This window comes from Anopheles maculipalpis, chromosome 2RL (genome assembly GCF_943734695.1).
Source record: "Anopheles maculipalpis chromosome 2RL, idAnoMacuDA_375_x, whole genome shotgun sequence".
Classification (NCBI taxonomy): domain Eukaryota; kingdom Metazoa; phylum Arthropoda; class Insecta; order Diptera; family Culicidae; genus Anopheles; species Anopheles maculipalpis.
In genome coordinates, this window is record NC_064871.1 from 12,819,305 (window position 1) to 12,833,652 (window position 14,348).

The following is a 14,348-nucleotide window of genomic DNA, read 5'->3' on the forward strand; positions in this document are numbered from 1 at the left end:
GCTGAAGAGATGAACCTTGTTTCAGCACTAATCAAACAAAATAAATTGTACAATGAGAACCGTTTCTTTTTTACTTGCTAACTGTTGCATAATACAAAACATAAACCAGACAAAATGAGTATGAATCGCACTGTGGCCAAGAACGTTTAAATAGTAGACAGAAAACCGAAGCAAAATGCATAAATAAAAATAAAGCAAAATTCTGTGATTTCCGAGTTGTAATTAACTGCTACCCTACGATTCTTCTCATGGAAAATCTTATCCAATTTGTGGTATGCAGATAAGCAAAAGTAATCTTCTTTTTCTCTCTCTCTCTCTCTCTCCCCCCCTTTCTCTGAAAACGTACCGAAATAAGAAATTGTTATATTTGCGACTTTTAATCGGTTTAACCTGTTTTTAACATTACGATACATTTTTCTGTAATGATTTCTTTAATTTTTATTGAATTTTTCATGTTAATTTTGTTCATTTTTGATTGGCACTTGCTTTAGTGATGGAAACTAATGCAGTCCAATGATCATTATTGTTGTGTTTGCAAATTGAAAAACAAATATAAACAACACACCGAGAGAGGATTACAACAGAAAGATGATAGTAGAGCTAAAAACGAAACATTCAGAATACAAAGAGGAAAAGGTAGTAAAGAAAAATAGTAGCAAACAGTGACAAAAACGCAAACAGTGTAATATTCCAGTGCCAGTGCTATTTTTAAAACAGGAAATAGAGAGAGAGAGAGAGAGAGAGATAAAGAGAGAGAGAGAGAGAGAGAGAGAGATAAAGAGAGAAAAAACGGAAAAGATAGAAAGTAATCCAGAAACTGCACAACAAATCTACCACAATATAAAAACAAAGTGAGTGGAAAAAAAGATAAGAACAAAACAAAACAAAACAAAAACCCGAACCGTAACCGTATTGCCGTTCAGTGAAAGTTACCGATAGTAAAAAGAAATGGAATAGTAAGAGTCAGAGGAAAACTCTTTAAAACTTGTTAAAAGAGTAGCATTAAAGCAAAAACAACAGGCGAATGTTTGCTGGGGAATTACCTATGAACCGATATGACCCAGGAAAAGAGTGATTGAAACCAACAACCACATACAAACACAGAAACGCACACTCACACACAAACACACTTACATTCATACAAAAAAAAAACAAATTGGATTGTGCGTGTGTGTGTGTAGCAGTAGCAGTGAAGCGAACCTAAAAACTGGATGAAGTGTTTTTGGCTGAGAAACGATGTATATTTTAAACTAAATGTGTGTATAAAAACAAGCAACAGCAACCAAAAAAAAACAAGAAAACAAACAGCAAACAACAACAAAGAAAACATACTGTGGAAAAGCCCAGAAAAAAAGAAAAGAAATATATGTAATGTAAATTCTATTTAAAAAAATTACGTACAAAGATGAATTACTTAAGCTGCAGCGAAGAAGTGAATATCACAGTTGGTATTATGGATACCCGTTCTTGGGCTGCAGGCACGGTTGCATCCGATCTATGGAATCGTACGCCTTCTTGAAGTCAATGAACAAGTGAAGCGTAAAGACCCAGTGCTCCCGGCATTTTTGGTGGTCCATTTGGCTCCAACAAATGCACCTTGTTGCAGCTTCTGACGAAATCTGTAGCAAAGGGGCGAAAGTCTGCTGCAAAGTCTGCAAAGGGGCGAAAAGTGAAAACTGTGAAGTTAGCACTGTTCAGCTAGTCGTCCTTATTGTACGCTTGGTGTATGACAGCACCCAGTTTCCACACGTCTATGGAATATATTTTTTTATTTTCCTCATTTGTCAAATTATTATTCATCGTTCTATGACTGGACTCGTTCTTATGGCTTTCTTGCGCTTTCTCAGGTATTTTTGTTCTATTCCCAAGAGTTTTTCACACGTTCCCATATATTTTTGCTCTTGATCCGCAATTTTTAAACATATCCCGATTTATTCTTGATTTCTGCATCTGATTTTTGATTTCGTTTTTGTATGCTAGAACTTGTTCAAGATCGCTCTGGAGGGTGTCAGGCGAAGCGCGGGCTTCGACATCCGGGGCACAATTTTCACCCGATCTCTCTTATTCCTTGGCTTCGCGGATTACATCGACATCATCGGTTAACCAAGCGAACCCGACTGAAACGGGAGGCCAATAGAATTAGATTGAGGATCAATGCGACGAATACAAAACACCTGCTTGCCGGAGGCTCTGACCGTGACAGAGCCCGACTCGGAAGCAGAGTATCAGTTGACGGCGACGATCTCGAGGTGGTAGATGAGTTCTGCTACCTTGGTACGATCGTAACTTCGGACAACAACGTAAGCAGTGAAATCCGAAGGCGCATTGTTCAGGGGAATCGTGCCTACTACGGACTCCACAAACTGCTGCGATCCAGAAGACTCCAACAACACACGAAATGCACCTTGATACGTCCGGTAGTCCTCTACGGGTACGGGTCTTGGACTATGCTAACGGAGGACGCCAATGCTCTCGCCATTTTCGACGCGACGTTTGGCGGTGCTGATATCCTGACGGTAATCAAAGCCGGAAGGATACGTTGGCTGGGGCACGTGATGAGGATGCAGGAGTCTAACCTGTCGGAGATCGGATACAGCCGTGGATGGAAGATTGCAGCCCTAGACCGAGTTTCCTAGAAGCTGATAGGAGTCCTGGCCATGTCGACACGACGTGCTCAATCAAGGCCAGGCCAAGAAGAAGAAGAACTTAGAGTGAATTTCTCGTATAAAATTATTTGAGCACTCTGAAGAACTCAGTAAACCTGTCAATATTACGCAAGCAAGTCGTGTAATATTTGGGAAGGCGTAAAAAAAACCTTTGGTTAGCTTTTAATAAATATTCATGAAAGCGCCTCATAGCCATCAATTTGCTGGAAAATCGCGTTGTAACAATTTACCTCTACATCACTGTATGTTTAGCACAGACAAGAACCACGCTTTGAAGCTTTTGCTGACAGTTCACCACCATATGGTGGTGAACTTAATGCTTTACGCCCTGTGGTGTAATAACAGGCGGATTACGGTCATAAATCGCCACATATTTTTAGTGCACTATCGGTACACGTGAAGCTCTGAATAATTTAATTTAATTTTACTATTAACATTCTTTCGGAACCATAAAAAACGACACAACTCTTTCGGTTTCGATTTTCGCTGTTCTTTCTGTTTAATGGAAAGAAAATGTTACCTGCTTACAATGTTTTTCTTCTGTGATAGCGCGTGTTTTCCACTATTGACACATTTGCTAAGGAAACAAGCAATCGTTGTACAGATAAGTGCACCCGCCAGCCAAACGGTCAGTGGGTTTAACGGTTGCACCAGAATTTAAAATAAACAGACAGCCATTGGAATTTACGATTCGCATTGTTTGCCCTACGTGTTAGGTTGCACTATAAGTAGTAGACGGCCATTTTCAATATCCCCCGGGTTCCTGCGTTCTCTCAATTTGAATTCTATGTACAATACAGATACATTCGACACGGGACAGTTAAACATTTCAAGATTGAAACAATATTACACAACAACAAACAACACAGCTAGTTGGCTGCACCGGATGGCACACCAAACAGCTTCGTTTTGGCCCTTTTCCCTACACACACCGGCACACGCCACAGCAACTACACGGACGAAGTGTGCATATTCGAGCTTTCCAAGCTTACAAAAAAAAAAAACCCGTCTGGAATATATGTAGTTTACGTTCGCAGCAGGACGACGACACACTAAACACAAAATACTATCGCTTGTTGTATGTCTGCTGCTGATTTAGCGTTAAATAAATAATTTACACATTGTGTTACGGGGTACCTTCTTTCCTGGTTCTCGTGCTTGTGTGTATGTGTGGTAGCGACAGAAAGAAATCCCCTTATCTAACCGTTCGATACCCGCCTAAATCTTCCACTACATATACCTAGTTAGCTAATAATTAATCAGTGCCCATCAGTCAGTAAAAGCTCAGTAAACATCTTTCTCCTTTTTTTTATCTTGCCCTTCATTCCCTCCGGAACTCTCATGCTATCTAAGTCGATTATTCGATTTCGTGTTGCTATAGAAACTCTGTGTGTTACATTTAAATAGTTGCATGTGTGTTATTTCTACTTCGAAAGCGTGTACGCATCGAATCTCAGAGTCGAGGTTCCTCGCTTTCGAGCCGATCCTCCGAATTGTTTGCTATTGTGTGATTGTGATCGTGTCGTTACGCATATTTGTTAAGTAAATGGTTAAGTAGCACACGCTGTTCACTCCATTCGTCTGACTTTGTGTCTTTTGTTACTTATTCTCTCTGTTACTCTCTTTCTCTTACGTCCCGTTATCTCTATTTACATTTAATGCAATCTCAGCAGCGGCTATCTAATGGAGAAAAAGGTACATTCGAACTAAAAAACATCCTAAACGGAAGTAGAGATTAAGTACAGCAAAAAAGGGTTTCCCATTCTTGTTATGTGACTTTTTGTCTTTTTGCGTCTCCCTTTTTTTCCTTTTGAGGGAAATCATAATACAACTTAGTATACTAAATTTCAATTAAAATAACCTCCTACTAAACAGAAACACTTTTTTAAAACCTATATTATAGTGTACAGAACTGTAGGGTGGTGGTTTGTGTGTACAGACGAAATAAATCTTCTTCCTCTATCTCTCTATCTCTCGCTCATTCGCATTCCTAACAGCAAACCAAATGGACGGATAAAATGGCGAAAGGTTGAACGGAAAACGGAACCCTTACTAAACCCCGACGAAGCCGAAACTAAACGCTCACCACCAGATCATGCAGTACGGAGAGCAACAGCTCGAACGGTGACACTCAGGATATCAAACGATACCCGTTCGCCCGCTCGTAGAACGCCTGCTTGTGACAGTGGTGCTCACTGTCCTGCCGGGACACGGTACTGCGTCCCTCGCTTCCGAGACCAGCTCGCTTCCGTTGGCGACGCACCAGGTACAGCAGCTTAAAGGCGCGCCTTCTGCGCTTGCGGGACGCCGTACGGGTCAGCAGGGTAGCGCCGTCCGATACGGCGCTGTACGGTCATTCTCATACCTCAATACTGTTCAAACTTCCCGACGACATGTTTTCGGCCCGTCCGAGCCGCGTGGCGGCTGCTGTCGATCGTTTCATGCCGGCTGCCCGCATCGGCATCGGTGATCGGGCCACCGTTACGCCGGACTGTTGCTGCTGTTGCTGCTGCTGCTGCTGAAGGAACTCACTGCTAGGGCCACGACCTATCCGTGGACTACCGGGTACGGAACCCGAACCACGACGAGCACGCCGTATAGACGATTGTCTACCGTCAGGGGCCGGTTGTCCGTCAAGCATTAGCTTCGGATCGATGCCGTACGCTAGGGTGGCACCGTTCGGGATCGGTCTCACTGCGGTCCGTTCCAGCGTCCGGCGGTGAGGCATGGAGGCAAGCATCATCTGCTCTTGTTGCTGCTGCTGCGGAATACCACAGCTATTCATTGCCACCGTTGCGGCGCTTGGGTGATGCAAGGGTGGTAGTGGCGCACCGATGTGTTGCTGCTGCAGATGGTGCTGCTGCTGTTGGTTGGGAATCGATTGATGATTGTTATTAGTGGCAGGATCTCGGGATATCGTCGCTAGTGTTGGGTTCGTGTCGTCGCCTTCATCGCTACCATCGCCTTCGTTCGCCTCGACGCTTTTCGGCACATCCGGTACCGTCGCGTTTCGCTTCTTTCGTCTCCATCCACCCTCGATCGGTTGCTGTTGCTGTTGAGCCGAGGGCGGCTGCTGCAGCTGCTGCTGGTCACCCTCGACCAGCGTGTTGGGCAGGAAGCGCAGCTCCATCACGGTGCGATTCTAGAACAGTCACGCTGATTTCTGAGCTAGAATAAAACGCGTCTTCGCAAATCGATCTACACAGCAAACAGGCTACTGGGGGGACAGATGAAAGACGGAGTGTGGGGGTGGGCGGAGGCGGCGGGGGGTAAGGGAAGGTGAGAAAGAGAGGAAATGGGAGTGTTTCTTGCCGAAGAGGAGACAGTTTTCCCACAGCGAAAGAGGAAGAAATTACCCCAAAAACGATTCAAAAAGGAAAGCGCATTGCCCACGTTTAGGCGCAATGCGGAAAAGCACGCATAAAAACTCAGTTCCGCCGATAGTGCTGGAATGGCGGGGGGAAGGCACGATAGCCAACACAGTTCCGAAAGAGCGATAGTGTGTAACAGGAGGAAAAGAAAACGAAGCAGACAAATAGAAAAAGAGAAGAAAGAGAAAACATAGTTTTGTACATGATCGTTGCGGATCAACTGAGGGTGTGTGGGGTTAGATAAAGAATGGTTGTTAACCCGAGAGAGGATATAGATGTAAGAAACAGGGAGCGAAAGAAAGCAAAAAGGAATGTAACCATCTACTGAAGCATGGGTGTCCTTCACCACGGCGAACGGCAAGGCGATGGTAGGCGATATCCGAGCGACGAACGAGTTTGCTTTACCGCTGAAATGTGTCGGTTCTGTTTGATTTGTGGATTGAATCGGATGAAATTTGAAATTGAATTTCATTTGCACAAAACTACTCATTACAATCGTCTACTACTGTGTACACTAGCAGTCAGTTTGGTTGAAATTGGCATGCACATTTACTACAAAACGGAACTAGAAACACGATAATTGGTTCGCTACACATAACGGCGATAACAAAACGATACAATCAAATCGAACATTAACAAACAAAAAATGGACATTATTTGCTTTAAAATTGCTACTCCAAATATTCAGTAAACATTGGCATCAAACAAACACAAGGCAAACACATTAAAAGATCGCAATATGAAAGAAAAAAAAACGTATCAAACAAGCAAAACATTCATCGCAACTGATAACAAACGATCGCTTAGCCGTGCGAGAAGAGTTTATGAATTCAGGATGCATATTGGATTGTAATGGGACAAGGGGCAAGAAGGCGGGATGAAGCAATCAGGCATGCACTCGCTATCGTCAATGATTTATTAGTGGGAGTTAGCCAAATTCAAAAATAAAGTCCTTTGCTCAGGTGAAGCAAGTCTTGTAAGGATTCATGTCATGCTGATGGCATACTTTCTGGCGCTTTTTTCACATTGCATTGGGACAGAATAAATCCCCTGAGCTAGGAACTTTACTGAGGAGGGGAGGCCACTACAAGCTACCAGGGAACGTACAACATGGGAATGAAGGGAAAAAGGGTGGGATGTGTCAACCGAACGCATAACACTAGCGGTACGAAGCATTAAAAGCTTGCCGTTACCTTATCGCCGTCCTGTGCCAACGGGTTGGGCGTGATGTTCATCCGTCCGTTCATGCCATTCGTTCTGGTTTTGTGATGTGCTACCCGTGGACCACCATTGCTGACCGCACTCGCGAATCCATTCTGATCGACCGGCATGTGTACCTTGGCATCTGTTTCATCTAAAAAATTAGTAGAAATTCGATTATGAAGTACACACAACACACTTTTTCTCCCACAAAGCTCGAAAGTAAACACTTACCAGCACCATGGCCGCGCTTCTTGCGACGATTAAAGCAACAGCATAGAAACAGCACGATCAACACGCTTACGATCAGCACGCATCCGATCACGAGTAGATAGTTGACCGGTACGACCTGGCTACCGTCGGGTCCTTCCGCTGCCGCGATCACCGTCGGTACGGTCGGTGGTGGAGTGGGTGGTTTCAGCGTTCTGCCGGTCAGAATCGCACTGAAGTCGGACGCAGCCGAAGCCGTAAACGATTGCAGCTTGAACTCGTACGCCGTACCCGGTTCAAGGTGATCGATCTTGAAATGACGCGCCGTGCTTCCATCCACCGTGGCTTTCGAGTACTCGCCGGCTGTCGTTGCTGGTCGGTAGTACGCGTAGAATCCATCAATCGGATGTGGTAGATGTTGCGGAAACTGCCAATGAAGCACAACCGCATGCTGTGAGACGGGCTCGATGCGTGTGAGTGTTGGCGCGAGCAGGTGGTTCTTGGTGAGACCAAGCTGTGAGCCACGTTGCAGATGGAACTTGCCAGATGCGGCTCCCTCCTTGTTGTCATTGTTCGAGTAAACTGCGACGATACGGAACCGGTACATATGATCCGCCTTGAGATTGTTCACCTCGTACGAGCGTGTGTACGGTGGGATATCTTCGTTTTCCGTCATCCACTGGGTGCGAGCAATGTTTTTGGCCGGATCACCCAGCATACGGTACTGCACCTTGAGGAACTGAATCGGTAAGCCATCGCTGGATGGTACGGACCAGCGCACCATTACCGATTCATCGGTCAGGCGGGTAATGTTTGGACGTGACGGCGGAATCATTACCACTGCAGAGGAAAAGAGATAAGAAAGAGAGAAAAAGTATTGATTAGTTTTTAATCCCAACATAGTTACCATTGGTTCCTTAATAGTATCAATTTGTACCAAACATATCGTAAATTATCATCAAAATTCGCTATAATCTCAAATTTTAGGATCTCCATCACACTTTTCATAATTTAGAAGGATCTATCGTCATGATCAACCATGTCTAAATCTAAAGGAAAAGGAGCTAAATCGAAAAAGAAAGTCATCGATCCGAACCTCATCTACTGCGACGATAAACACTTTGACGAAGCGCTCGCCATCGTCCGAATCGACCACTGTCTCAAGTGTCCCATCTATCGCAAAATGGCCGAACAGATATTTGCTCAGATCTCCAACACTCTCCCGAACACACGCTTCAAGCTCATACTCAACGAGTTCGATCGGCTAGAACCAACCGAAGGTAGCTTCGAGATATCGATCGCTCGCAACTGTCGGCTCCCTGTCCAATCGCTCTGGAGCGGTCTCCACCGAGGACCACCACGGCGTGAAAAGTTTCCACCACTAGACCCAGCCCATCCGCTCTGGCAGCAACTGATCGAGCAGATTGATACGATAATAAATCCTCCCCAACAAAAGGCCAAAGGACTCTTTGGCGGGCGTTTGCCATACTTACAGTTTTTGTGTTTCTTGCCACCTTTACGCTTGGTCGAATGATCACCGCCCGCCCTCGAACTAGATGGCACGGATCCGAGCGGTGTAGTACCGACACCTCCCGGTATCTGTTTAGGGATGACCTGCAGCAGATTGCCTTCGCTCGCCTCACCGACCGAATTACGGGCAAAACACTGTACGATGCCGGCGTGTCGTTTCTCGACCGATGGTATGATCAACCGTGTACCGTTCGTACGGATAACAGTATCCCATGCGGTGTAGTCACCATTTATCATCCAGTAAATGTCGGGATGAGGTGATCCTCGAGCAATACACTCCAGCTCCAAACTATCACTCTCGTTGGTGAGCGTTGATCGAGGTGGGATTTCAATTCGCGGTGGTTCTAGCACAGTCAACCACACCGAGTGTAACAGCGGAGGATCAATACCATTCTGCAGTCGGCACAAGTACTGGCCTTCATCGGCGCGATCCACGTTGGAGAGCTGAAGTCCGTAGTCCAGGATGCGAGCACGCCCATTTAAGAGAGTACCGTTCGCTCGCGTCCATGCCGGGACAGGTACGGGATTGCCTACACCGGGACACTCAAGCAGTACCGTATCGCCCGGCAGTACGGACACGTTCTGGGGCAGTGTAAAGGCACGCGGTGCCGATCGTGGTACGAAGTCAACTGTCACGGTGGTTCGCTGGGGTAGAATGACCTCACTGCCAGTGATGGAATTGACGGCGGAACACCAGTACGTGCCGGTGTCGCGCTGTGTTAGCGAAGGCAGTATGAGTCGCCGGCCTGTCTGAAGCTGTGTCACATTCGGATAGATCGTCATACCATCCCTAAACAAGTTGCAAGATAAAAAGGAAGTTAGACTTTGTAGTTTAAATTGTGCTAGCGCAATCCCATACTTACTTGTAATAGCTCCAGATCGGCGGAGGGTTCGAGACAATTTCACCACAATCGATGATTATACTATTGCCAGGATACACCTTAAAATGCTGCTGTGGTTGTATGCGACGCATCGTCGTCGGTACGCGATCGTGTCGACCTGGAACACCTTCCGCTTCCAGCCCGATCGTTGCCAGCGTCAAGCGGGCCGGTATCGATGCAATGGCGGACGCTCCAAACCATGCCACACACTGGTACTCTCCTATCGTCGATTCACTCACCGAAACACGCAGCTTGTACCGACCGTCCACGATGCTTGCGTTGTACCCGTGATGCTAAAATATGAGCAAAGAAATTCAGTCAACTAAAACAATTTCCAAGTCTCTCTACCTCAGACCCCGTACTTACATTGTTCTGGATTATAACATAATCTTTCCGCAGTCCAGCAGTTCCCTGTGCCCGAAACCGCCAGTCAAGTTGCTCCGGAACCAAATTTAGCTCGCACTCAAACAGTACCTCATCGTCGGCGGGAGCGATCGTCGATTCTGGCGCACGTATTATGTACACGCCGAGACCACTAGCACCCGATTTGCCTCCACTGGACCGGGCCGATGAGCCTCCATACTGATGAGATGCCGATCCACTGCCCGAGTGATGCGAGTTGGCCGAGCCACCGTGAGCAGACGCCGCCGCCTGATGATGATGCCCGTGAGGATGATGTGAATGATGCGAGTACGAGGACTGTGGTGAGCCGATCACCATGGGAAGGTAACAAATGGTCAGTGCTAGGCACACCACTAACACACCGTACGATATCCGTCGGCCTGCACTACTGTACCAGCAGTGGAGTGGCAGGTGGGTCTGTTGTGTACTGCATAGGGTTCTCCGATTGCTCACGGGATGTCGGTGTATTAGATGACGTATTCTATCTTCAGCTGCCATTATGGATTGTGGCTGTAGAGTAGCCTCGCAAAGTCGATCGTTTGTGGAGCACATTTTGTTGTTGCTGTTGTTGTTCGTTTATAACTTCTTTACAGCATATCAACTGGGAAAAAGAGAAGAAGAAAAAAACAGATGCAAGGCTTCATTAGACCGGGTATGTTTCGATTAACCATAATATCCTGTGATAACCCTTCCCCGTGCTAGTCGACACAAAGCGTAACCTCAAAATGTCTACAAGGAAGGTTGAATATTTATTGGTAGTGATATATTGGAGTTCCGCTGGTAAGGATCGAATAACAAGTTGCGTGCTGGTACGTTCTATGTGGTCAGCAAAATAACCTCAAGCGTTCCCTTCGTGACCATTGGATCAAATGTTGTACCAGGGATTTGGTAAGGATTCCTCTTCTTACACATCAAAGTAATTGCCCAAATGTTTACCCAAATGATTCATATCGAACTTTTAAATTGAGCAGACACTCAACTCACTGCCAAGCTTCTCCTCAAAACTAACGCTTCTCTAGACAATACGCTTTCTAAAAGGATCTTCATTTTTCCCAAAGGAATGCACAACCACGAACCATTACGCTGCAGTTTATAAACTTCACCGATGAACCATTTGGAACGATTAAAAGAAATGGATCGAAATCAGGATGGATGGATTCCCACATCTTGACGTGGTCGGAACTTGATTGATGATAGATTAATCACATCGTCACGGGTTGTCTCAGACGGGTGCTCCCCCCCCCCCCCTCCTCCCTTCCCATGGAAACTCTTGGACGCCTTGTATTCCTAGCAGCTCTCGCGCCTGTCAGTGGCAAGCTGTTGATGAGCTGTTAGATTTCGAAACTGTATTAGCACGAAAGACCCTGTGGAAGGGCTTCGAGCTAGAAAGATGGAACGTAGGAAAGGAAACAAACCCAGACCGCCACTGTCCAAAAACCAATGTCTCTGACATGTGTCTAGGCGCTTCAAAAACAACGGACTGTGTGATTAGGAAAAAACGGCTATTAATCTTTTGTCTGGGCATCGGAACAGTGCTCCGATTCGAACACTTATTTGTTTTCGATCTTGCTTCGTTGTCGGTGGACCGTAACTTCCAATGGTTTCGAAAAAATCGCCACAAGATCTTGGAATTTTAACGTTAGCTGTTTCAGTTATCATTTACTCACAAAAACTGGCCAACCTCATGCCGGGTTCGATCGTTTATTGCTGGGACTAATCTTTGGAACATTTCAAACCACAAATTCTTGGAAATCTCTTGGAACGCTAGAAGTTGAACTGTTGACGCATGTCAAATATATTTGCCCAACGTCTTACGATTGCTGGCCGATCCTATCACCAACACCGAACCTCGGCAATCGCTCGCCCCGTGATCCTCGACGTTTGTTTAATCGTAGATAATTTATCTCAAATAAAAACACACCCCACACGCACCCTTCCCTCCATCTAAAACCCCGTCTCGAGTCCTCGTCGTCGATCGTCGTAAATTAAGCGCTTCTAGAGATCAGGTTCTTCCTTCCGGTTCTCTACCGGCGTTCTAAACGCTGTTTTGCTGATAAATTGGTGTGCTTGTGGTTCGAAAAGCGTGAGAAAGTAAGCATTTTTTCATCAGCTCGGTTCACTACGTTTATTTGATCTCAATATTTAAACCGTTCGCCGCACTGCCTAAAATAAACAAACACCTCGCGGATAGCTTATGTTTATCGGGTGTGCGCGCGCGCGCTCACACACCCGTTCCTGTGCTCTCTCGGCAGGAAATATGGTTTGATTACACAAAACCTCATCGAGCGAACGCACCACCGTAGCTTAATTGACTGTGATCGATGAATGATTTTCTGGTAGATCTAAAGCATAAGCCAGGCACTGGTAGTTCGGTTGGTGCTTACAATCAAATAAGCAATGATAATTACGTGCTCGTACGAGATTGCGGATTCAATGACGGATCCGTGTGCGTGAATGATTGGTGTTTGATTGATTGGATGACTTAATCGTTTTCCTGACCGAGGGGTGGGGGGGAACCGAGTCCCCGATTGGACTGTTGAGGTGTTTTGATTTGAAAATAGGGAATGAAACAGGTGTAGTAGCTATACTTCATGAAAAATTGGGGAGATTCGTTACTAAACTAAGGGTAGAATCCGATCACTTATAAATAGTTCATTATAAAAATAGACCCAGAATTGATGGTCACTGATAGCAACTGATAGCAACCGAAGCAATCAATCATTTGACGAATTCTATTACCCAACTGAAGGGTAGTTTGTAATTAAAAATTTCATCGAATTATACAGCACGGCAAAGAAAACCTACCCGATGCCCGTTTGAATACTCGTCCATCGACTCACGGGGCTGTAAAAATTTATGGAACAACGTTTATTATTCCTTATGAAGCCATAATCTGTTCCCTTGTTTCATCGTTCATTTCGGCAACGTGACCAGCATAGATTACGAGTCGATCAAAAAGCAACCGAGAAGAGGCGTTTGTGTGAAAATTATTTTACTTCTCTTGCCGGATTCTACCGCTCCCGCGAGTCCGAGGCGGCAAAACACGAAAGAAAAACATAATTTTTACGACAATGTTTTGAAAACCATAAACCACAATCTCGTCAATGAGAGGCGGATGTGTTTGCCGAGGTTTCCTTCCCGTGGTGATATGTGTCTCCGTTTCTTTATGCAGTGGTTTTTTTTTTTCGCTCTGTGTCAGCATATTTGAGTTCCCAACAGCAACCCAGTCTGTACGCTGCCAGCTGCAGCGCAGACACATGTGAAATGGGTTTCAAATTATTTTAATTTTAGATTAACGACCACCGATGATCCCTTTTCAGTAAAAGCGAAACGCTAGATTATGGCTTAAGTGTGGAAAGAGCACCTTATCGTTGACACGCGTGTATTGATAAGTCGAAACGGGTTGGGTGCAAAGTGAATTAATTTCCCCTACTTTTGTGCATATCACTGCTACAAACCTTTATTCAAATGATGCTCCAATAAATTAATTTACAACATCAGTATCAGTATTAGCAACGCACAGCTGCACGACAAAATGCTCGGGTTGGTCGAATAAATTATGTTTCGGGACATGATTTAATCAACCCTGCGACGAAATTTGATGTGTCGTTAGCAGGTGCCTACCGGTTACACATTGCAACATAAAATTCTGCCTCAAATAGTTGATCACATTACATTCAACCCTGGCGATCACATTTTTTTTACCCAGTCCCGAGTTTCCACATCTTAGATGATCGATTTATGTTGGAGCTACAAGCTTCTACCAACGATACCTCATCGCGCCGACCTACACATTCCACAGCCGGGGTTAATACGGTGCTAAAGATAATGGTTCGAGAATCAATCAACCAAACAGCCGCGTCCCATCGACACGCTTCGTAATGGAACCCACTCTCACACACACACACACACGCCACACCGAAGAGGTTCGCCCGACTATCCCGACGATGAACGATTGCCAATTTCCTAAAAAAGCACATTCATAAAATTGATCACCACGATCTTGACCACGATCCATTCTGGGGTTGTTGTTTTGTTTTTTTTTTTAATCAATCTTAATGATGTATCCAGGACAGGACGGGCTGGAG

The 14,348-nt window shown here is 45.3% G+C and overlaps 2 protein-coding genes across 2 annotated transcripts in view; both read right to left on the reverse strand.

Annotated features, from left to right (window-relative positions):
* The window catches only part of LOC126559737 (zinc finger FYVE domain-containing protein 1-like), a 281,299-nt gene that overhangs the window by 79,580 nt on the left and 187,371 nt on the right, over window positions 1-14,348 (reverse strand). The gene's annotated exons all lie outside the window — the stretch shown is intronic.
* LOC126556824 (interference hedgehog-like) lies at window positions 4,706-10,812 on the reverse strand. The gene is made up of 6 exons (XM_050212343.1): window positions 10,225-10,812; window positions 9,841-10,151; window positions 8,941-9,767; window positions 7,472-8,287; window positions 7,231-7,391; window positions 4,706-5,808 (listed from the first exon to the last, which is right to left on the reverse strand). The coding sequence occupies exons 1-6, from the start codon at window positions 10,810-10,812 to the stop codon at window positions 5,026-5,028; spliced, it is 3,486 nt and encodes a 1,161-aa protein (XP_050068300.1). The 3' UTR covers window positions 4,706-5,025.

Bases quoted from the DNA above. Each gene is read 5' to 3' on its own strand.
- LOC126556824 (XM_050212343.1), bottom strand. From the start codon at position 10,812: ATGTGCTCCACAAACGATCGACTTTGCGAGGCTACTCTACAGCCACAA. The intron at 8,288-8,940 runs GTAAGTATGGCA...TTTCCTCTGCAG, and splicing joins TGGCAAGAAACACAAAAACT to TGGTAATGATTCCGCCGTCA. The intron at 5,809-7,230 runs GTAACGGCAAGC...TGACTGTTCTAG, and splicing joins TGGCACAGGACGGCGATAAG to AATCGCACCGTGATGGAGCT.